The 23,148-nt window shown below is 40.2% G+C and overlaps 2 protein-coding genes across 3 annotated transcripts in view; both read right to left on the bottom strand.

The window, feature by feature from the left end:
• The window catches only part of SLC7A2 (solute carrier family 7 member 2), a 71,839-nt gene that overhangs the window by 40,373 nt on the left and 8,318 nt on the right, over window positions 1-23,148 (bottom strand). The gene's annotated exons all lie outside the window — the stretch shown is intronic.
• On the bottom strand, window positions 593-2,386 carry LOC123935594 (zinc finger protein ZPR1-like). The gene is given in 3 exon segments (XM_045996548.1): window positions 593-2,148; window positions 2,151-2,326; window positions 2,328-2,386. Coding segments are annotated over 3 exon segments (1,338 nt in total). The 3' UTR covers window positions 593-1,045.

A 23,148-nucleotide genomic window follows, 5' to 3' on the forward strand; every position in this document is an offset into this window, starting at 1 on the left:
CCTGTAACTCCTGCCTATGGTCTCATTCTGCCCCAAGAATAACCACAGCAAAGTCTTCTGCCTCAAATAATTCCAAATGGCTACCATCCCAAGATTTCTCTCCTCTCTGGTAAATACGTGAATTTAATGTATAACTACTACATTTTGAAAAACATGAACTTAAAAAATGACGCTCTGAACAAGACCAAGGCATTCCAGATGTGGTCAAACAAGTAGAGTCTCATTTGCTTATTATCTTCTTCCATCCCATAAACTTTTATTAATTTTTTCTGTTTTGTTTTGTTTTTTAGAGCCACCCAAGCCACCTCGACACTGCTTCCAAACCTCGCTGGATTCGGCTCCTCCCTGTCTCCTAGCTCACCTTCTGCCTTTCCTTCATACCCTTGAGCTACACTGCATTTCCTTTTAACCTTCTCAGAACTCCAAGCCCCTTCCTGACACTGGGCTTTTGGCGCAGGTGTTTCTTCTTCCTGGAAGAAGACTCCTTCTCCTCTTTGCCTGGACAATTCCCAATCATGCTTGATGTCCTCCCCCAAGCTAATAGGGGTCACCCTATTACTTGTTCTCATGACACTGTATTTTTTTTTTTTCCTGTTGTAAAGCCATCACTTTAATGAAAGCTTTTTCTCTCCTGCTGGACTCCCTCCCCTCAGAAGACTCTTTTCCTGTGGAAAGCCAGTATTTTATATTCCCCGGCCAACTCCCAAACTCCAGATGTAGCTGTCTTCTGTCTTCAGAGTTCCAACCCTAGGGAGAGCATTATGTGGAGGGAGGGTAAAGAGCACGTAGGAAAAAAAGGGATAATGACATGCCCCATGGTTCATTTCTGGGTTTCTTCCCAGGCCAGTTCAGAAGCTCCAAGATACAGTCAAGTAAACCAACAGGCTTGCACTTCCATCACAAACTGTTCACAAAACTGCCCGCATCTCCCAGACCAGGTGTCCTCCCCACATGGGGGCTAAGGACATCCCCAGCCTTTCCCGATAGTAATAAATAACCCTTCGGTCGGAGCAGCACGAGAGGCTGGCTCGGGAACTAGCCGTCACTACCGCTGTGGGGCCAGGCCTGTCTCATAGCCCTCTGTCTTCATGTCATTGAGCCCTAGCTCCTCGTTTTGGGCAAATGTGCGCCCATAATGCTCCACCTTCATTTGAGGATCATCTTCAGGTGCATACACATTCTGAAAGTAGCTGTTTCCTGCTGGATCATTCATAATAAAGTGGGCCTTCATGTCACCCTGAAGGATCTGGTCTAACTTCCGGCTAAATTCCTGCAGTTTCTCCATCTGGTCAGGATTGGAACTGTCACCCAGTGTGAAAGGGTTCTTGGTCACCAGCTCCTGGATGTCTTTCAATAGCCCCTCCAATGTGGTGAACTTGCCCCGGAGGACGGCCATTCCCAGTTCAAATTCCAGCTCCGGGATTTCCACACTACATGTCTCAGACTTGAGCACATCTCTGGTCAGATCTAAGGGATCTGTGATATGGAAGGTGATCTTGGTGCCCAAGGGCTCTACCGCTCCTCCAGATTTCACCTCATTGGTCCGATGGCTGCAGTTCTCACAGTTGGTAGCCATGATGATAACCTCCTTAAAGTGGGGGATTTGAACTCGCTTCATGTTGGTCTGAGCCGGAGCATTGCATTCTGGACAGTTGGTGTTGAACTGCAGCACTTCGTTTCTAAGATCCTCCTCTTCTGCCTTCTCTTCTGGTGGCGCCTCAGCCTGGAGCCCCAGCATTTCTTCCTGCTGTGGAGTCTGATTATAGTGTGTGACCATGAGGGCATGATCTTTCTGGGGAGCATGGGGGTTTTCCACAAAGCTGTTCCCTGAGGGATCATCAATGATCAGAGTGAAAGGAGAGGCCACTTGCTTTAGCTCTTTCAGTTTGACAATGAACTCAACAATTCTTTTAGCTACACCTTCTTCATTTGCCCTTCGGACAGGCTGATCCTGCTCCAGGCCAGAGATAGCACGGCTGATCAGTCCTTCAACAGTGGTCAGAGCTCCCTTCTGACTGAAGGCAGGAATTTCAAAATCCAGCTCCGGGATCCTTGTGGTGGCAGAGTCCGTTTTCACGACTTCTCTGTTCATGTCCTCCTGGGCCCTGATGGTCAAAGTGTAGCGCACTCCCTGATCCTGGATCCTGCAGCCGACTGGATCTCAGTGTTGTTCCAGCCACAGTGCTCACAGGAAAAGGAGCTCATGATTATTTCTCTGAAGAAAGGTATCTTGGTGAGCAGGAGGTACATCGTGCCATTGCAGTAACAGTTCATACACAGTGACTCTATCTCGGTGGGCTGCTGTTCCCCGGGCCGGGGAGGGGGGGGGCGAGGGAGCGGCAGCAGCCGCCGGTGGCCCGGGCTCTACAGCCCCGCTGATGGCCATGGACAACACGCATGACACTGTATTTTGATGGCAGATTTTCTTTTTTCTTTTTTTTTTTATTTGTTTATTTGTTTATTTACAGCATAACAGTCTTCATTGTTTTGGCATCACACCCAGTGCTCCATGCAGTACGTGCCCTCCCTATTACCCACCACCTGGTTCCTCAACCTCCCACCCCCCCGCCCCTTCAAAACCCTCTGGTGGTTTTTCAGAGTCCATAGTCTCTCATGGTTCATCTCCCCTTCCAGTTTCCCTCAACTCCCTCTCCTCTCCATCTCCCCATGTCCTCCATGTTATTTGTTATGCTCCACAAATAAGTGAGACCATATGATACTTGACTCTCTCTGCTTGACTTATTTCGCTCAGCATAATCTCTTCCAGTCCCGTCCATGTTGCTACAAAAGTTGGGTATTCATCCTTTCTGATGGAGGCATAATACTCCATTGTGTATATGTACCACATCTTCTTTATCCATTCATCCGTTGAAGGGCATCTTGGTTCTTTCCACAGTTTGGCGACCGTAGCCATTGCTGCAATAAACATTGGGGTACAGATGGCCCTTCTTTTCACTACATCTGTATCTTTGGGGTAAATACCCAGCAGTGCAATTGCAGGGTCATAGGGAAGCTCTATTCTTAATTTCTTCAGGAGTCTCCACACTGTTCTCCAAAGTGGCTGCACTAACTTGCATTCCCACCAACAGTGTAAGAGGGTTCCCCTTTCTCCACATCCTCTCCAACACACGTTGTTTCCTGTCTTGCTAATTTTGGCCATTCTAACTGGTGTTAGGTGGTATCTCAATGTTGTTTTAATTTGAATCTCCCTGATGGCTAGTGATGATGAACATTTTTTCATGTGTCTGATAGCCATTTGTATGTCTTCGTTGGAGAAGTGTCTGTTCATATCTTCTGTGATGGCAGATTTTCTTTACCATAATTACAATCAATCACTTGGAGGAGTAGATTTTAATCCTTGTTATGGGTTGAACAGTGCTCCCCCAAAAGATATGCTGAAGTCCTAAACCCTGGTACCTTATTTGGTGACCTTATTGGAAACAGGGTCTTTGTAGGTATTATCAAATGAAGATGAGATCACTACGGTAAGTCCTGATCCAATATGACTGGTGTGCTTATAAGAAGAGGACAATGCCATGAGAATGACACATGGTGGTGGGGGGGTGGGTGCCATGTGATGACAGAGGCAGGCACCGCAGTGACACAAGCTGAGGAACACCAAGGATTCACGGCTGCCACTGGAAGGTAGAGCACTAAGGAGGAAATCGCCCCTATAGGTTTCAGAAGGAGCATGACCCAGCTGCCACCTTGGTTTTGGACTTCTAGTTTCCAGAAACTCTTGAGACAACAAATTTCTGTTACTTTAAGTTGCCTAGTATGTGGTACTTTTTTATAGCAACCTGGGAAACTAACACGCTCCTTTAGACTGGAAGCTTCCTGAACGAAAGGTCTCTATTTTGTTCCCTTGCTGTATTCCCTGTGTACTTAGTGATATGGATAGGAACACAATAAACATTTGTTCAATGAATGAATGAACCACACTGGGTTTGCAGTCAACTAAAACCCTAGGTTTCTCCTCTCAAAGAAATCAATACAGATAAGTTGCTTAGAGTCCATTTTGTTTCACTGATAAATTTAAAACCCACATTCAGAATTCTAAATTTTATATTACTTGGGATTATGTTGTATTACAAATCCATCAATCAATATAGTAAATACCTTACTTGTCTTTACATCTTCGAATTTAAAGCATGTCTTCTATCTCAATCCAATGATAAATGATTAAAAGTGTTAAACCTGACAGGGCCAAGGGCAGAGTACCATGGCACGTCACCAAGAACATCCAAGCTGGTATCGACCCATTAATCAACACTCTGAGCATATCACGCAACCAACTAGAAATCCACATCTCTCTCCAGCTCATCCAAAGGTTATCACAACACATAATGGGAAATCCTTTCTAAAATCCTAATGTGTTATATTTAATCTTCCCAAATCCACCAGCCTAACAGCCATGTAAAAACAGAGCATGGAGTTTAGAAGGCATCACCTGTCCTTGGTGAACACATGCCATTTGGAAATCTGTCACATCCCACCTGCAAACCACAAACTAAGAGTCTGTTGGTGGACTGTGCCCAGGACCCACATCTGTGGTTTCCAGAATCTATACTGGCCTTCATTTTGAAAGTAAGGGTAACAGTCTCTTTCTTGTATTTCAGGGCACCTCCAAGATAACGGGTGGTCACTCCACACTCATATCTACCAATGATTTTAATATCACAAGGTATAATTCATCCAGGCCTAAAATGCAAACTAGCTGAAAGTATCTAGGATCTATCTCACCATTTTGGTTTATGGGCTCCCTTTCAGTTATTTCTCCTTTCTTCTGTTTAGATAACACCTTTCTGGCAAAGAGAAAAAGCAAAATAGGGATGCTGGTCATTTAGAGAATGTTCTAAGGTGCAGGCAAATGATTTCCTTGGCATCAAAAGACAAATATTTTATGAATATTACAAAAAAGTGTAGTTTGTACAAACACTTTCAACCTTCTAAAGTCTCACTACTCACCCTCTCTATTTGGTTTATCTTGTGCCAACAAAGACCAAGGTTTGTTTAAGAATCTTTCACTGGAAGGTTTCAACAAATCCTGCTTGCGGGAATGTCCTTGTTTGCAAGCAACAAAACAAAGTTTCATCATCTATGGCTCTAGCAGCATCGCGTTATTTAATGTACTCAGCACGAGTTCACATGCACCCAGTCATCACCAGCAAAGCACAAAGAATCCTACTGCGATAATTTGAAGGTAAACAGCTCATTGTCAAAAAAAAAAAAAAAAAAAAAAACCCAGGCAAACAAATCCTTCCAGATTACCACTTAAGCCTTCCTTAAGACTTGCCAGTCCTACAGTTCATTCAACCAAACCCCTATTGTGTAAAGTCAACATTTTTCTGTTGAGTGAAAAGATGATTTATTGAGGAATAAGAAGCAAATACAACAAATACCAATAATTATAACTATGATTTTTGACTACATTCTTGTTTCATATTCTAGAGCTTATTTTTTCCCCTTAAGACTTCTAAACACTTCCTTTTTCTTCAAACAGAGAAATACTCATACACCAATTATCCTTTCTAATGGGGGCATACAAAGAGCCTCACACATCTAAGATGCTCAATGAAGATATTTTTCAACTTAAAAAGTCAAGGCAATCTCCTTGTGGGTGGAAAGGCTAACTTTAACACAAATATAGCAAAAATACCAGGGAAATATGTGGAAAATGGTTCCATGTTAGATTACAATGTCATTTAGACACAGGAATAAAGAGTCTATCTAGTTCTGAGTCATTCTTGACTTTTGCCCCAATCAATAATTTTTAGTAATTTCTCCACCTCCAACAGTTAAAGTACTATCACTACACAGCAGGTAAGTAAAGAGAAACTGGTCACCAATGCCAAGATCTTGTTCCTAAGAGCATATTGTGGCTCTGTATTTTTCCCTAATACAAAGAACACAGGAAAAAAAAAAAAAAAAGTGAAAGTTACAACTATGTACATAAATGCATACACATTTCAGCCAGTTATTTTACTTATTCTGGAGGTTGAAAATGAAAGGTGAAGGGGTGGGCAAATAGCTTTTACTCATCCCTTCGCAATGCCAATAATCACAAAACAACCATTACTGCTATCCTTCCAGGCAGCCAACAGAAATTTAAGAGGGCCCTCGTGCAAAGTTAAACACCTCTAGAAAATTCAAAGGGAATCAGGTGTAGTTATATTGCCATCCACACTCATTTGATCTTATAGTTAAGTGATAAAAGCAGATTCCTAAAAGTAACCCAGTACAGGAAAAGCTTTAGAGGGCTTTAGAGGAAGGCAGGCGGGTGTTTGCCTCTCAGCTCTAATCTTCTCACTGCTAAGAATGAAGATGTGAGTCTCACAGGATAGCTCTGAGGGTCAGATGAGGTAAGACATGTGAAGTGCCCACTACTGAACAGGTACTCAATGGAAGGTAGTAGCCGTTGTTAACTTATTTATTATAATATAAACCAAGGACACATGCTTGACATTCACATCTTGGAATGCCCAGTATAATCCATTTACAACAGCCATTCATCTTTAGTTCAAAAGATTTGTAGATTGAGAGAAATTGAGATTGAGAATGAAATAGACTGCTCGTCTAGTATTCTAAGTTTTCCAGGAGAAACCTAAGGCCAGGGATAGAGAGTTAATGGGACTGGCTCAGAATGCAGGTCTCTCCACTCCACCCAAGCTGTGCTGAAAAGCAAAACATGAGAAAAAATGTAGAACACATATAAGAACCACAAATTAAAATGACAGAGATATGTCTAAAAGATCAAGAATTATACTAAAGATGATGGACACATTTTCTAGTTAAAAGTCAGAGTACAGACCGAATTTTTTTAAAGTTATAATTCTATGTGTTATTACAGAGAAACATCAAACCAAAAGAACCTGGAAAAAAAAAAGAACCTGGAAATGCTGGAAGTACAGAAAAAACAACCAGGCAAATGCCAGTAATAAATAAATGGAAACAGGAAAAAACAAGTAAATATATACTAATAAAAAACAAAGCTGCGGTAGCTGCATTAACATAAGGTACAATAGGGATTTAAGACAAAAACCTTTTAAGGCCATTTCATAATGTGACTAGATTAAACTTGTTGGGAAATTATTCTAGATTTGTATGCAGTAATCAAATAACCTAAAAATACATGATGCAAAAATTGAGAGAACTATAGAAAGAAACTGACAAATGCATGCCCACAATGGGAGTTTTCAACTTCCCTCCCTCAATTTTTGATGTTAAAGAAAAAAATTATCAATGCTGCAGGTAATTTGAAAGTCATAACTGATTAGACTTAGTTCACTTACAATCATAATTAGAATATGCTATATGTCAGTCACTACTCTAGCTAGTGGAGATAGAGCAGTGAAAAAAACCCAGCCTTTACCCTCATGGAAATAATATCCCAGATGAGGAAACAATAAACTCTATGGAAATAAAGGCAGAGCCCAGACATGCACAGAACCTTGCAATCAGAGAATCCATACTCTAATCTAATCTAGCATTTAGAGAATTCATACTCTCTTCAATGCCATGAGAAACATACACAAAAACTGATAGAACTTTAGACCAGTTAAAGTAAATCTCAACAAATTTCAAAGGAAACTAAATTATAAAATCTGACCACAATGCAGGTTGGTCAGTTACATCAATCACAAATCCATTTTAAAACCCAAAGTTTTGGACATTTGTGAATATACTGAAGAAATTCAGAAAAACTTGATAGCTTTCACAGAGCTGCAGGTTTAGAAAATCTTCCAAGTTTTAAATGTCCTACTTGTATGAAAATAACTACACATAAGTTATTCAAGTAGAGTTGGGCTGAATTTCTTAATATATTTATCCCAAAACTTACCAGTTCCTTCCAGTGTTTTTTTTAAACACTGTTCACCATTTAAAAAGTTATCCTATGTTGAAAATTTAAACCTCTTTTGCATATCTTCATTTTAACTTCATTTACCACATTCTCTGTACTCATTAGGACTTAGGATCAGCTATCAGTGACAGAAAACTTCAGAAAACTGGGGTGCCTGGGTGGCTCAGTGGTTTAAAGCCTCTGCCTTCAGCTCAGATTCTTAATCTCACCAAACAAACTAAGGGTTGCTGGGGGGAGGGGCGGTGTTGAGAGGGGGGTTGGGTTATGGACATTGGGGAGGGCATGTGCTATGGTGAGTGCTATGAAGTGTATAAGCCTGACAATTCACAGACCTGTACCCCTGGGGCTAATAATACATTATATGTTAATAAAAATAATTTTTAAAAACATATACTTGAAAAAGTCACAAAAGACACTTATCCTTACTTGATATTAGCTAGGATTAATTCAATGCTTCAAGGGAGGCTAAGAACCTAGTTTTTATTTCGGCTGTTCATATATATATGCGCAGGTGAAAACTGGGGAGATGTGGAGAAAAACAACAATTTCTATGAGGTCATCTGAGAAAACGTGATAAAATATAGTCAAGAATCCTGTCCAGTCTCTCTTCTCAGCCATTTACCAGGTGGTACCAATGAGTGTATGGCATGCTCAGGTCCCTATATGCATATTCAGCCTTGCTTCACTGGGGCCAGTAGGGTTTTCAGTGTCTGGGGCATCAAGCATAGTCTGGATCATTCTTGTCTTCTTGCCTGGAAGAGCTAATGTTGCTGAAGAAACCTGTCTTTAAAGCACAGTCTGATATTCTGTAGCTTCCGTTAAGAGAACTTCAGTTAAAAGAAATGCCAAATACAATTTTCTGGACACAGCCCACTGGGTCCTATCTCCCTAAGAAGGAAGCTGCTTGACAGAAAACTTTAAAGTGGGAGAGGAAAGCATTAAGGAACTTGCCCTCACATTCGGGTTTGATTTCTTCCTTTTACAATCCGTGGCGGGCTAACAATGTATCATTCTGGCCATGGACACGAGAGCAGCTGGGCTTTCTTCAAGGCTTTGCTTTGGGTTTTCCTCCTTAGCCAAGCATATCCCAGCACTCATGCTAATGAAGGACTTGCTGCCAGGAAGCCAAAAAGAGGCCAGGCCCAGCCCAGCGCCACTTCTTCCAGGGAAAAGCCCATCTCTGGGGCTCCTGGCACAACCTCTGGGCTGGGTCTTGCCATGGCCATCCTCACAGCACGGTCTGGCCCAGGGGCAGGAGCCCAGAGGCCCTCAAAAGATGGCAATCTGCTATGGATAAGACAGCCAAACTCTCCCACAGTGATTCCTCAGCCAAGACGTTCACACACACTAACAAGATAGAAACCGTGTGCCTAGAATTAACTATCAAGGGACTATCAGAACTCTCCCAAATGAACCTGATGTGAATTCTTCCAGTCCTACACTGTCCCCTTCCCACCAATCACAAAGAACAAGCACGTGTGTGTGTCTGTGTGTGTGTGCGTGCACGCACACATGCACGCATGGGAAAAGCACAGCTGAAGTATGCCAAACATTGCCTAGACTCTGTGAGGCTTTCCTTCCATTTTTCTGGGGGAAAAAAAAATGTCTTTTGACCTCCCTCTATCAAAATATACAGTATTGTATTTTAAATATATTTTTCCTCAAAGGCAAGTACCCTAAAAAGTCTCAAGGACAACAAAAAAGACTAATAGAAAAAAAGATATAGTTACTTTACATATATATTAGCCTAAGTAATAACATCAGCAAATCGGTGACAGTTAATGTCATTATAGTACTATGATTAAGCCTGAAGTAGGTTCACAAAGGTCATTTCAGACACATTTTAGCTTGAGGTTAAAATTTTAAGTGACTTTAAAACAGGTAACAGATTGTATTTGCTTTTAAGATACTTAAAAGCTTTTTTTATATAGCAGCTCTGTAGTCACAAATCAATACTGGAATATGAAATAAACATGCCACTCTATTTAAAAAGATCTCTTTCTTTGAAGACTTGGAAATCTGTAAATATAAAAATGCTAACACTACTGCTCATGGGACTTCCCAATTATGCCCAATTACCTCAATTTAAAACATCAGTGAGTATCATTCTCATTCCCGTAGCCTCAACTCATCACAGGAGCTCAGTTACTCCTTGGGGCAATTCATACACCTCACTGCCCATCAAAATTCAAACATCTTTTCTCCCCAAAGCCCAAACTGTGAACCCAATCTATATTTCTATGAGCCTTATCCTCTTTATGATTAAATCAGTGAATACAAGTAAAGTGCTTAAAACAGTGCCTCGCACAGAGTATGTACTCAGTAAATGTGAGCTATTACTAGTATTCCTCTTCTTTCCTTCTTTCTTTCCCAGGTCCCCTGCCCCCTTCCCGTTCCATCCCACCTTAGGTCAGTCAAGGCGAGTTATGGGCTATTTTGTCAATAGGCCCTATACTTTTCAGAGTCCTTTGCTTATGCTGTTTCCCTTCCAAGAAAAAGAATATCTTCTTAATCTCCTTTTCCTTTCCAGATGTCCTTTTCTTTCTAAGTCTTTTTCAAATCCTACCTTCTTCAAGAAACTTTCTCTTAATCCCCACAAGTGGAAGTGATCTCTATTTGAGGAGTCCTTATGGACTATATATCCTGTCGGCACCTCTCTGGATATGGCATTCAGCACCTGTGCCCTAGACTAGAGCACCATATGTATTTGGCTTATCACTTTCCTCAGCACATACACATTTGATAAACCTGCTGGGCAGAAACTTTGTTCTATGTAGCTTCATATAACCCCTTCGGAACGTACCACACATCCCCTTAACTGAAAAATATACTAAAATATTTTTAATTGTTTAACATTTTTTAAAATTTTAACACTTTTTGTGTTGAAGAAATTTTTTAATTTCTTTCAATTTTTTAATTGAAAGAATTAAAGATTTTACATATACATATATTATTATAAATAAAAATACATCTTCCATGTATCTCTAAACTTGATAGGACTCTGCTTTGAAATAGTTGATGAAATGTATGCCATAGTAAGAAACTGTCTACCTTTGGTTATTCTCCCCTTAAACACATTTGCTATTTGTTACACATAATCTGTTTTAAGATTTAAAACTCATTTGTCGCTTTTCAAAGTTTCAAAATGATACCAATTCTAAAATCAATACCAAATAGTATTCAAAACTAAATATAGATTGAAGTTGTGTGTTTCAGTATGGTAATCAATAATAATTTCTTTTTACAGAACACTCTTATTTTCCCCAATTCATTGTTGAGGAATAAGATTGAGGATAAGATTCTATGACATGTGCTACTGGTAGGCAGTCATGGTAGACTGGATCCATTACCAGGGTCCACAGAAGAAGCAGCAAGTACTCTTCTTGGGTCAGTCCGGAAGGCTTTATGGAGAAGTCAAAGTAGAGAATATTTTAAGCAGTCAGAAAGAATCAGTTTAGCAACCTGAATGTGAACATCTCTTTGAGGAGCCTGGCCACTCTTGCTCAGAAGACCTGGAGAAACTCTCATCTTCTGTATATAAGTGACGTTAATGTAAATGAGGGGGACAAGATGCAGTAGCGGGGGGGGGGAAGACGGTCTGGGGGTTTGGGGCAAAGCTGAGGGAGGCAAAAAGCAATGGGCAACAGGCACCTACATATAAGGTAGTGTCGGAGGCAAAAGAAGAGCCCAGTAATTCCATCCACAGCGGAGGCTGATCTGGGGGCACAGAGCTGGAAGGGACAGGGTTCAGAGCAAGCAACTGGCAATTAAAATGGGAAAAGAAAAGGGCAGTAAGCATGTTGATACTCCTTAAAGAGAATTCAATCATCAACTTAAAATTTAAGAAATGTCTTGGGGCACCTGGGTGGCTTAGTCCGTTAAGCATCCAACTCTTGATTTCAGCTCCAGTCATGATCTCAGGATCGGGAGACTGAGTCCCGTGCTGGTCTCTGTGCTGAACGTGGAGCCTGCTTAAGGTTCTCTCTCTCTCTCTCTGCCCCTCCCCCTGCCCCATTGGCACACACTCCCTCTAAAAACAAACAAGCAAACAACAATAACAAATAAAATTTAAGAAGGGTCCTGATAAGTTCCTGGAATGAGACACATTCATAAAGTGTATGCAAATGGATCACCTCTGTGACTTTTACTTTTGCTGCTGGTACCGACGCTCACATTTATCAAGGGCATTCTAGGTTTCAGCAGCTGGGCTAAGTGCGTTACATGTATTGCCCAATACCCCTATGAGGTAGGTACTCTCACTATCCTTACTTCATAGATGAGATAAATAGAGAGGTAAATACTAGCCAGTACCTATCAAAGTCAGCACACAAAATCAAGTCTGCCTGACTCTTCATAACAAAGCATAATGTGAGCATTAGCTTTTTAGAAGCCACGTCATAAAGCCTCACAATTTAAGAGATAACAACAAAAAACGAACTACTTCTCCTTTTCTTCCTCTTTTTTTGCTAAGGTTTCTTTCTCATGGCAGCCCTTGAAGTTTTTGGCTGGTCTGCACCATCTAACGAGACAAGCACAGAGTTTACATTTCTGCCAGAGCCGACAGTTTCCCAGGATGAGGGCGGGATTGAGGAAACAGTGGTTTGAGGAGCGAAGCGCTAACCAACACATCCCAGAAAGTGAAGCAGAGGCAGTCCTCTGCCAATAAATAGTCCAGTTATGAAGCACACATTCTAAACTGAGCTGAAACACTATCCAGAGTGTGCCTTAAGGAAAGAAACTTGTCCCCACAGCCTGGGTAAAGCCAGTGTTTGTGAATGGTGACCTCACTGAGCTCAATATAGCATGCAGAGGAGGAACCCAGAGTGGATGGAGTTGTAGGATACCCTCCCTTTAGTTCTGGAGGTCGTGTAGCAAACAAAAAGGAAGGAAAAGGAATACATATTTGAGACTATCCACTGGGGAGAAACAAAACAAAACAAAACAGTTAAAAGAGGGGGTTCATTTTACCACAGGCTTTGAGATTTGAAAATAAAAAAGCATAGTTGGGGGCATGCACAGCTCTCCCATTAGGATCTGGGTGCCTGACGTACGTTTCTCCATTAATCCCTCATAACCACCTCAGGGCAAGCACTGCCTCTCCTTCAGACGGACAGCTGCTGCTCAGAGATGTTCAGATACTTGCCTAAGATCTCTCAGAGCCAGATTTGAACCTAAGGTTGTAGAGCTCCAACATACATGCCCATTCCTCTAAGTCAAAAAAAAGTGCCGAATTCTTACTGTTCTCATGCTCCCGGCAGCCCATCTGACACCCAAATGATGAAAGAAAGACAATCTGGAGGTTGTCATTAAGATGGTGCCAAAAATATGTGCAAATCACTTCGGGATTTTAAAGCCTTATCGCCGATAGAGTGTCACCCTCCGAACTCATGAACCACTACCATCTTAAGACTGAAAGTATAAGAATTATTAAAATATCAGCAATGGAGGAAAAGTCTTAGGAGCCAGGAAGAACAAATAAGCATCATAACTTATGTTTTCATTAAAATTTTTAACATATATTAAAACTCATTTCTTCTAGCTACAAAAACCTCCAGTGATCTAAGAAGGCTTCTTGCAATAAAAAAACTGGGGATTTTACTGATTCTATTAAAACATACAACATTTTTGGGGCACCTGGGTGGCTCAGTGGGTTAAAGCCTCTCCCTTCGGCTCGGGTCGTGATCCTGGGGTCCTGGGATTGAGCCCCACATGGGGCTCGCTGCTCAGCAGGGAGCCTGCTTCCCTTCCTCTCTCTCTCTCTGCCTGCCTGCGATCTTAAATAAATAAATAAATAAAATCTTAAAAAAAAAAAAACCCCAAAACATACAACATTTTCTGAAACACTATATTAATTTTATATAATTTATCTAGTTCATTCTTTACCCATGTCTTGGGTTCTCAAATAGCTAATATTCTCCATTCTCCCCGTATTTCTAAATTCAAAACATTATTTCAAAACAAATGAAGTCTTTTGTTATTATAAACCACATTTTTCATGTTTTTATTTTGTTTAGATTTTATTCCAAATGGCCTCTGATAATATCAAGCACGTTTCCCTTCTATTACCAAAAGTTTTTCTGTGGCCTCGTTCTATGCCTGGGAATTAACTGTTGTAATGCAGTAGGAGTCAACATTATTTTTTTAAATCCACAGAAGGAATCTGTCTGGAGGGATGAAAAGGGAGAAATGAGCAGAGATGTTAGATACGTATTTGACACACCATTTAACATTTTACATAGAATTCCCACTTAACTCCTTAGCAGCACAGAGCATCTGCTCTAACTCTGTGGTCTCCAGTTCCAAACTCCTCTTGGGTACTGCTTATGGGGTACCCAGCCTCCATGTAAACCCTCACAACATGGAAGCTTCACAAGGGCAGAGATTTCATTGGACTGCTTTGTTCACTGGTGTATTCCCAATACCTAGAGTGCCTGGTACATAGTAGATGCTCAAGTAATTCCTGAATGGATGATTGTCACTATCTTTTTCTTAAACGTTGACCAAGTACGTCCAGTAAAGAATGACCGGGATATCGTGAGGGGTCCAGAAACCATGTGACCACTTGAGCAATGAAAGCAGCAGCAGGTTTTTGGGTATAAAAGACAGGGATAGAGCTGGGGCCCAGAGACACCCCTCCTCTTAGCCCAGCCTATAAGCCTAAGAGTTACCAGCCCTGGGTCTGGGCAAGTCCCCGGAGTCTCCATCTTTCCATCTTTGAAACAGAACTGCTACAAGGATTAAATACACGAGAAAGGCGTCTGGCAAAAAGCAAAGAACTTATGAAAAATAAATTGGTTCTTGTTCTACATTTAGCTTCTTTTCACTCTTGGGGGGAAGAAGAAGACTTAGAAACGATATTTCTTCAGATATGTGAATGGCAATGTGTAAGCAAGACAGTAATACTATCTATATTACACAGGACACAAAACTCCAAATAAAGGATATAATATAAAGAAGACTAAAATATTGACCCAATAAAATGCAGACCTCCCTAATTAAGAGTGTTTCTACCCATAAGAAGCTGCCTACCAATAAAGGTGTCAGATTTCTGTCATTTATTTTTAACACAGGACAGGTGATTCAGAATGATTCAGAAATTCGCAGAACCAGGTATCGTTAAAAGGGTATTAGCTAAGGTATCTGCCAACTCAGATTCTCTGATTTAATGATAGGATTTCTTTTTTGTGGCTGAAATAACCTACACTTTTCATGATTCTCTGCATATGTATAAACCAACAGTCAAGATTGTAGGTAGACAATTTACACCAAAGTCCATATTGCCAAAAAATCTTCCATCCCAATCAACATCCTTGTCTCAAAAACATGGCAATCATGTAAATGCACAGTGACTAGAAAACAAAAGAAAACAAAAAAAACCCAAAAGGTATGTGCTCATAATAGTGATGACTTTGGAAATGTGTCAAGGGGTATTACACCACTACATATCTGCTATTCAGATCAAATAAATATTGATTCGGTAAACAGTTCTCAAGTTTAAAGGTTCACCTGATGCAACAAGTCTATTTTCAGGCTAGCAACTGTGATTCCTCTTTCTTTCCCCATTCCCCTGTAGAGAATATTTAATTCACAGCAGCAGGTCCTGCCTCCACCAATGTCCCTGCAAACAGCAATGTCCTACAAGACCAGGAAGGAAACAAAACAAAACAAAACAAAACAAAACAAAACTCTATCTAATTTTACTTTTCTGGCCCAGACAACAATGATGCTAAACACCAGGAATATTCAGATCTCACAACTAACAGATTTTATCTTTCTCATTGCAGTAAAATTTATCAGAGTCCCACTGCCTTTATCTTCATTACTGTTATGCTTCCAAGACTTCAGGTAGTTGTGATTCATGACTTTGAAAAAGTAGCATCTGCTGGATGATGAGGCTTTACTTGATCATCTTCACGAGACCACATTTTCGGCTCAATGAAAGTATAGTGAAGCTAGCCTAAGAGATGAATACAGAGACTAAGAAGTAGGGAAAAGATTCCCCCCTGCCCCCCGGCAAGACTGAGTTTTGTTTCCACTCAGGATAGCTTTAAGAGGAGAGGGAAATCTGGAAAACTTAAAAGTTTAAGTTACTCCAGAATTCAATGCAAGGAGTCAACTGCCGCAGCCGCTGCTACTATTTCCCAACTTCTTCTTTTCCACGTGCATTTTTGGGAGGGGAAAAGATTTTTGGAATGCATACAGTGTGTCCTGGCATATTTAAAGAGAGCTAGAGTAAAAAGAGATTTTTTTTCCTGGGCTGCATTTTCATGCCACACTCTTTTCACAGTGTCAGGGACTCTGCTGGGTTCCTCATCAGCTGCTCCTCCCAACTCCCAACCTATGTTTTAGTGCAGGTGGTATTTTTAAAAGATTGCTCTCTGGTTCACCATATACCTTACTATTTTGCACTAACTGGTTTCATTCATTTGCCATTACAAATGACCCAGGGAACTGGACCCAGGGAACTGGAACCAAATCAGTGGGAGCCTCTGTGAGGTCAAGGAAGCTTCATGAATGTGAAGAAGGGCTTCTGCTCCCAAGTAATCCTTTAAGAGTGGAGCATGTACATCCTTGATATTTACACGCTATTTGTGAGTTGAGATAAGCTCAAAACTTTCTTTATCGACCTATGCTATTACATAGATGTATACAAAAGGCAACTGATCCGAGAATCAACAGAAACTTCTTAAATCTTAGAAAAATAACCAGGCAATATTTTAAACTTCTTTTTGTATGAATGAAGGTAAAATACCTCATGATTTTATTTTTATTTATTTAGTTAGTTTAGAGATAATTTGTAACTATAAAAGTACTTTAACACCTGTTCAGATGGTTGCTAAAGAAAAAAAAGGATAATAATAAGTGTTAGGATGTGGAGAAATTATAATCCTCGGGCACTGTTGGTGGGAATGTAAAATGGTTTAAATGGTTTGGTCACTATGGAAAACAGGATAGCAATTCTTTAAAAAATTTAGAAATAAAATAACCATATGATCCAGCAATTTTCCATTTCTGAGCCTATACTCAAAAGAACTGAAAACAGGGACTCGAAAAGATATTTGCACATCCATGTTCATAGCAACATTATTCACAATAGCCAAAAGATGGAATCAATCTAAGAATCCTTTGACAAGGGTTCTTTTCAAGTGAATGAATAAACAAAATGTGGTCTAATCACACAATGGAATATTATTCAGTCTTTAAAAATGGGATATTCCAGCACATATTACAACAGGGATGGACCTGGTGGGCATTATGCTAACTGAATAAACCAGTCACAAAGAGACATATACTCTTTGATTCCACTTATATGAGGTATCTACAGTAGTCAAATCCATAGAATGATGATTATCTGGGATTGAGAGGAGAGGAAAAATAAGTAGTCAATGGGTAGAGAGCTTAGTCTTAAAAAATGGAAAGGTTATAGAGATTGCTTATACAACAATGTGAATGAACAGTACTGAAATGTACACTTAAAAAGGGTGAAGGCAATAAATTTTATGCTATGTGTATTTCAACATAATTTAAAAAAAGTTTTTGAAGAAAAAAAGACTTTAGGAATGTTCAGAAAGTCTACATATAGTTTGTTCCAGAACAACTTGGGATTCTATATTTTTTATTTGAGAACGAGAGAGAAAGAGAGACAGAGAGAAGAGTGTGTACAAGTGTTGGGGGGAGGGGCAGGGAAAGAGGAGGAGGAATTCCAAGCAGACTCCTCGCTGAGTGTAGAGCCCAACGCCGGCTGATCTTACAACCCTGGAATCATGACTTGAGCCAAAACCAAGAGTCAGATGCTCAACCAACTGAGCCAACCTGGCACCCTGGGTTCTATTTTTTAATGACAGATATTGGAGTATATGCCCCTAGGGTTTAGAAAAAAAGCCATGTCATTTGTTACTCTGTTTTGGGTATAGAGATACTAGTAATATTGACATAGAGTGTTAAGTGTTAAGGGCTTAATTTTGTGTCTGCGTCTGAGTACACAGAAAAGTTCTGCCCTTGGTGGGCATTCCGTAACTACTGAGTGACCACATGTTTTAAAACAAACAAACAAAAAAGAAATTATAAAGCTTACAAAGTTTTCTTTGGGCCAATGAGCTAAAGACTTCATTTGGTTAGAAATGCTAACTAATGCTGTCCATTGTTGGTTCCACATGTCCCAGTTTGTCAAGAAGTGGCCCTAGTAGAGGTTCCAACTCTCTCAGTTTTAGCTTTCAGAGTCTGTTGTAAATGGGAAATTTTTTCAATGACAGGTTGCTGTTTGGGCTTCGTAAAACCCCCAATTTAGTACCCCGCAGCAGCAAGTTCATATAAAATGTCTGTTGCCCTTGAAAAGCTGATCTAAACTATGTTCTGCCAGGAGATGTCATTTAAATGTAGTAATTTTTAAAACATATGTTGATTAAGGCTTTCGAGACAGATATTACTTGAATACAAAGCTAATTCACTGAACTGTATCCCCTGAATAACAATAACAAATGTAGTAACTGGTAATAACAGGATTTTCAAAAGCAGTAACATGTTAACTCTAATTCAGGTCATAAACTAGCTCCATTTATTTGGAAAAGCAGTAACTAAAGGTGATGACTCACAGGGGAACTTCTTGAGAAAACACATTGGCTTTTTTTTTTTTTTTTTTTGGAATAACTACAAGGTGCTCTTCCACGCAAAGTTAAAGGGAGGCTATAAATGGATGAAGATGTAGATTTTTCTTTAAAAGTCACACAATTACCCTCCCTATATTCACTGTTCATTTTTATGCTTTGAAAAGTTTGCCCATTCTCCTAAAGTTAGCATTTAAAGTCAGGCTTGAGGGAGAGGGAGTATAGGAAGAGAACGAGGCAGAGGAGGGAAGGCAGATAGTGATGCTGGTTTCCCCACACACTAGTGTTCTCCCCAAAGTCTCTGCCAAGTGCATGTAACAATGCTCTTCAAGGCTGACCTTATCCAAAGGAGAAAACACAACCCGCGTGCCAAGGACAGCAGCAGCCAGTTAAGGATGACACCCAGAGCATGGTCTACAAAGGAGTTCAGCCTTGACAACTGAGGCTCTGCTGAGCACTAGGCTCAGGTTTAACTAGACAGTTGGCCCATTCACTTCCAACTAAAAGAAGAATGGTGAGGGAGGAGGGGGAGGGGGAAGATGGAAAAGGAAAGAGGACAAGGGGATGAAGACAAGGAGGGGGAGGGCAAGAGGGAATGAAAGGGGAGGAGGGGGAGGAAGAGGACAGGGAGGAGGACAAGGAGACCAAGAGGGGGAGGGGGAAGGAGAGGGATGAAGGAAAGAGGACAAGGGGACTGAGAGGAGTGGGGGAGAGGAGAAAACCTGGAGTCTGCTGTAAATGCTTCCTTGATTACAAGCTGAATTATCTTAAGCAGCTACAGCGGCCCCTGCCCCCACTCCCCAGTACATCCCAACTACATATCAGGGTCTCTAACATCTGAGTGGCATTTTATCTGGATAGGGTCAGAAAAGACATCAAGAAGCTCTTGATGGGAAAACCTAGAGGATAATAAATAGGAACACTTTACCTGCCACTTTTCTTCCACAGCAGGAAAGGAGTTTAAGGGATCTTCTGATGCTCTAAGCTCCTCTTTTTTAAAATACTGAAATAGAGTTGGAAAAAATCAGCATTTACTGGGAATTAAGAAAGAGAAAAATGTGGATTTTTTTCCTACAGCTGTAGATATTCTCAGCATTTGTTTTTAAATATGAAAAAATCATCATTTATGTTTCCAGTTAGGAAATTTTGACTTTTCTGTAGAAGTCTGCACACATACAATCTCCAGCTCACTCTTCCATGGTACATACATCTATGCAGAATAGTTAGGCATGATTCTGCTTGGAATGATATGGGACAGGCATCTTCTGAGCCTAAAAATCTCATGATTTATTAAAACCAGCAATGCTGTGTTTGATGCCTTCAAAGGTGTGGAAAATTCAATTCAGGAAATAATTTCAGTCTAGTTCTGTTGAAGTGGACACTGGAGAAAAATTACTTTCTCTACCTGGAAACACTAGTTTACATACATCATTTTGTTGGGGGCCAAAAAAAAAAAAGAACAAGGATTCTTGCATTTTTTTTAAAGATTTTATTTATTTAATTGACAGAGAGCAATCACAAGTAGGCAGTAAGGCAGGCAGAGAGAGAAGAGGAAGCAGGCTCCCCGCTGAGCAGAGAGCCCGATGTGGGGCTTGATTCCAGGACCCTGGGGATCATGACCTAAGCCGAAGGCAGAGGCTTTAACCCACTGAACCACCCAGGTGCCCCAGATTCTTGTATTCTTTTTTCACCTTTTATGTCGTGTAATAGAAATTACACTTGGTTCAATAAGACGAGCAGTTTTCTTCCACTTCTTGAAGACGGCCTGAATTCTGATTCATGCATACAAAGTTATAAGTGAAATTATATGGTTTAACTTTACCGGTTCCCCTGATCTAGTGGGTCATGTATTAAAACTGTGCATGATGAAGTCAAGTTTTCAACTGGGCTTTCCATTACCACTTGCACCAGCTGCAGCTGCTGTCTGCGTCCCCACTTGCCAAGTCACCCCCCGTGGCAGCCACATCAACCCGCTGGCCTCCCGCACCTTTTGACGTCACACAAGAGTCGATCAACAGAAAGTCAAACATTAGCAACCGGACTTAATAATTTCAAAATTGGGGGATTACAGACATGATGGGGTTCTTGAGGGCTTAAGGTTTCAAATCCTTAAAAACATTAAGTTACTATTATTCCAATGTCGTGCACTGACATCAAAGTGCCTGCAGTTTTCACAGTCACTGGAGCAATTCATCAGTTTTAAAAGTATTCGGGCATGAAACGTGCCTAGAGTTTGCATTGTAGTAAAAATTTAAAAATACTTTAAATATTGTATAACTTTTAAAGTGGCAATGCTAGGTTTATCCTTCACATTTATTTTGAACTCTGCAGCAAAAATGACCAGAATAATGTAAATATGCTGTTCATTATACAGAAGGTTCATACAACCCATTTCAGTGAGATAAAATGCACTATCAACAGAAATTTTATGCAAAGTCTGTTCTTTGTTTGGTTCACTGAACTAAGTGCAAACCATCTGTTACCTATGATAATCAGAAAAAGTAAAAAAAAAAAAAAAGAAAGAAAGAAATATCAAACAGTTTTTTTCCCCTATTTTTCCAGATAGCACAATAGCACTCCAAACAGAACTTGCTAAAAAGCATCACTGAGGAGGTTTAAATCGTAATGACTTTAGATAGCTTAAAACCCACATTTAAAGTCATTTTATTTTCAGGTTAAGATGACATTTTTCCTTTTTTTTTGGAAAAGCAAGCCATTAAAAAAAAATTATTCACATCACAAGAGTGCCACTACATGAAAATATCTTATTCAAATGTTAATTTCCAAGAAAATTTTAAAAATTACGCTAAAGTTGTGCTTTGATTCCCACTTATAAAATTCCTACCACATAACTGGTATATTATGATTCTGATTTGCTTTCAGAAGCAGAACAGTCTGATATAAAACAGTGCTTTTACTACACCAAAATCTTAAAATCAAGTCTTGACTCTGGGCCTATCTCTCCGACCTCAGATAAGTTACACTTCTGAAGATGTCAATTTCTTAACCTTAAAAAGAGAGGTCTAAAATGTCATTCTCAGGAGGTTACCTCCTTGTCTTCCAAAATGGTCTATCACCGTGTTTAGCTGACTTATGCATAGTGCCAAGAACTCAGAAACTGCAGGAACTGTCCACAGGACAGTTTTTCCACATATTGTTGAGTTTAGGATTTGGAATACAAAACCAGCTATCACAACAGTATCTCGCCATTTTTTCCCAGCAGTAGAACCAGATTTCTGGGATACCAAGCCCTCTGCATGTCTTATCATCTAACAAAAGAGTAATTTTGGTTTTAAAGGTGAAACTGTTTCTCAGGAGAGTTTAAAACAGGCACCCGCCCAAGATCTGTTTGCAAAGCTCTAGTACTACAAATTTTATCAACACCCACTGCTGCTTCTCAATGGCATGCAAATGTGCTTTGTGCTCTTTTCTTGATGAATACTGCATACACAAGTCCTACTCCACCTACACAACCACAATGTACGTAATGTACTTAAAGACAGCTCTTTGCAACGAAATATTACAAATCGTAAACACTTATCAAGTTTTGTGAAAGACAAGAATTTCAGTACAGAAATCCACTTTAAAATCTCGTTCTTTGTTAGGCACATTATTAAGCATCTACAGGGCTGCTTTCTAGTCACTCTTGAATTCAGCACGACCTCGTTAGATCCATTAAACTGTACCTTTTTTAACTTCCAGAGCTTTCTATAAGAAAACCTGCACCGGACTGACACTGACACATTAAGGTTAGATTTCAAATGTCTCTCTAAAGATGCTCTGATTTAGATGGGAAAAGAGGGCACTGACTATTCCTATGCATTATTTTTTTCTTTCCCATTTATGTATATATTTACAACTATTCAGTTAAAGTGGTCTCAGTTAAGTTTAGAATCAAATCTATTTCCTGGTCCATTGCCGGACATAGACATCTGTAGATCTGAGAATGTGGAAGATAGATGATCATGTGGAGATAACTGATGTCCTAAGTGTTATTTGACGCTGGGCAACTGCTTCCGTGATGGCACAAATGAGAATGGTCTTCACTGGGTTACTATCACAGCTTTTAACTGGAGCCACACTTACCTCTGAGCCTTTTCTCAGCTCCTCCTTGGAGGCGATGAACAGCCCTCGACCAGCAAGACAAAAGGATGTATGACCCAAAAAGGCCCCACCCTGCCCCAAAACATCCTCTCCTAAGATACTTTTCTAAGGAGTTGAAATGGCTTCTGGATCACAGGATTCTCATCCTGTGGGATCCTAAAACCCTAGGTATGAATTCAGGACAGCTTAAACTGCCAGATACATTACAGAAATTAACAGGGGAATTTGTATTTTTCATGTGTGGTTCTTCTTTTTTCCATGAAAACAGAAACATAATCAGAATGGACAGAAGAAGGAGGGGCTCCTTCTCTATCAAAAAACTGTAAGTACTATTTGTTCAAAGACAGTTGATCCAAATTGTACGAAACTTGTCATGAAACCTTCCACTAAAAAGACAGTAAGTCAATGCAACCTTTCCTTTCCAACCTGAATCTCTTTATTCTTCCACTTGATTTGCTTGTCCAATCTTTTAAGAGTTGGAGAGTTAAATTTCAGAGACTGCTCCAATAGCAAGGACCTCAAGTTATAAATATTAAGATGATTCTACTATGATTACACTAATACATTAAATGATTCTGC

This window comes from Meles meles, chromosome 2 (assembly GCF_922984935.1).
Source record: "Meles meles chromosome 2, mMelMel3.1 paternal haplotype, whole genome shotgun sequence".
Classification (NCBI taxonomy): domain Eukaryota; kingdom Metazoa; phylum Chordata; class Mammalia; order Carnivora; family Mustelidae; genus Meles; species Meles meles.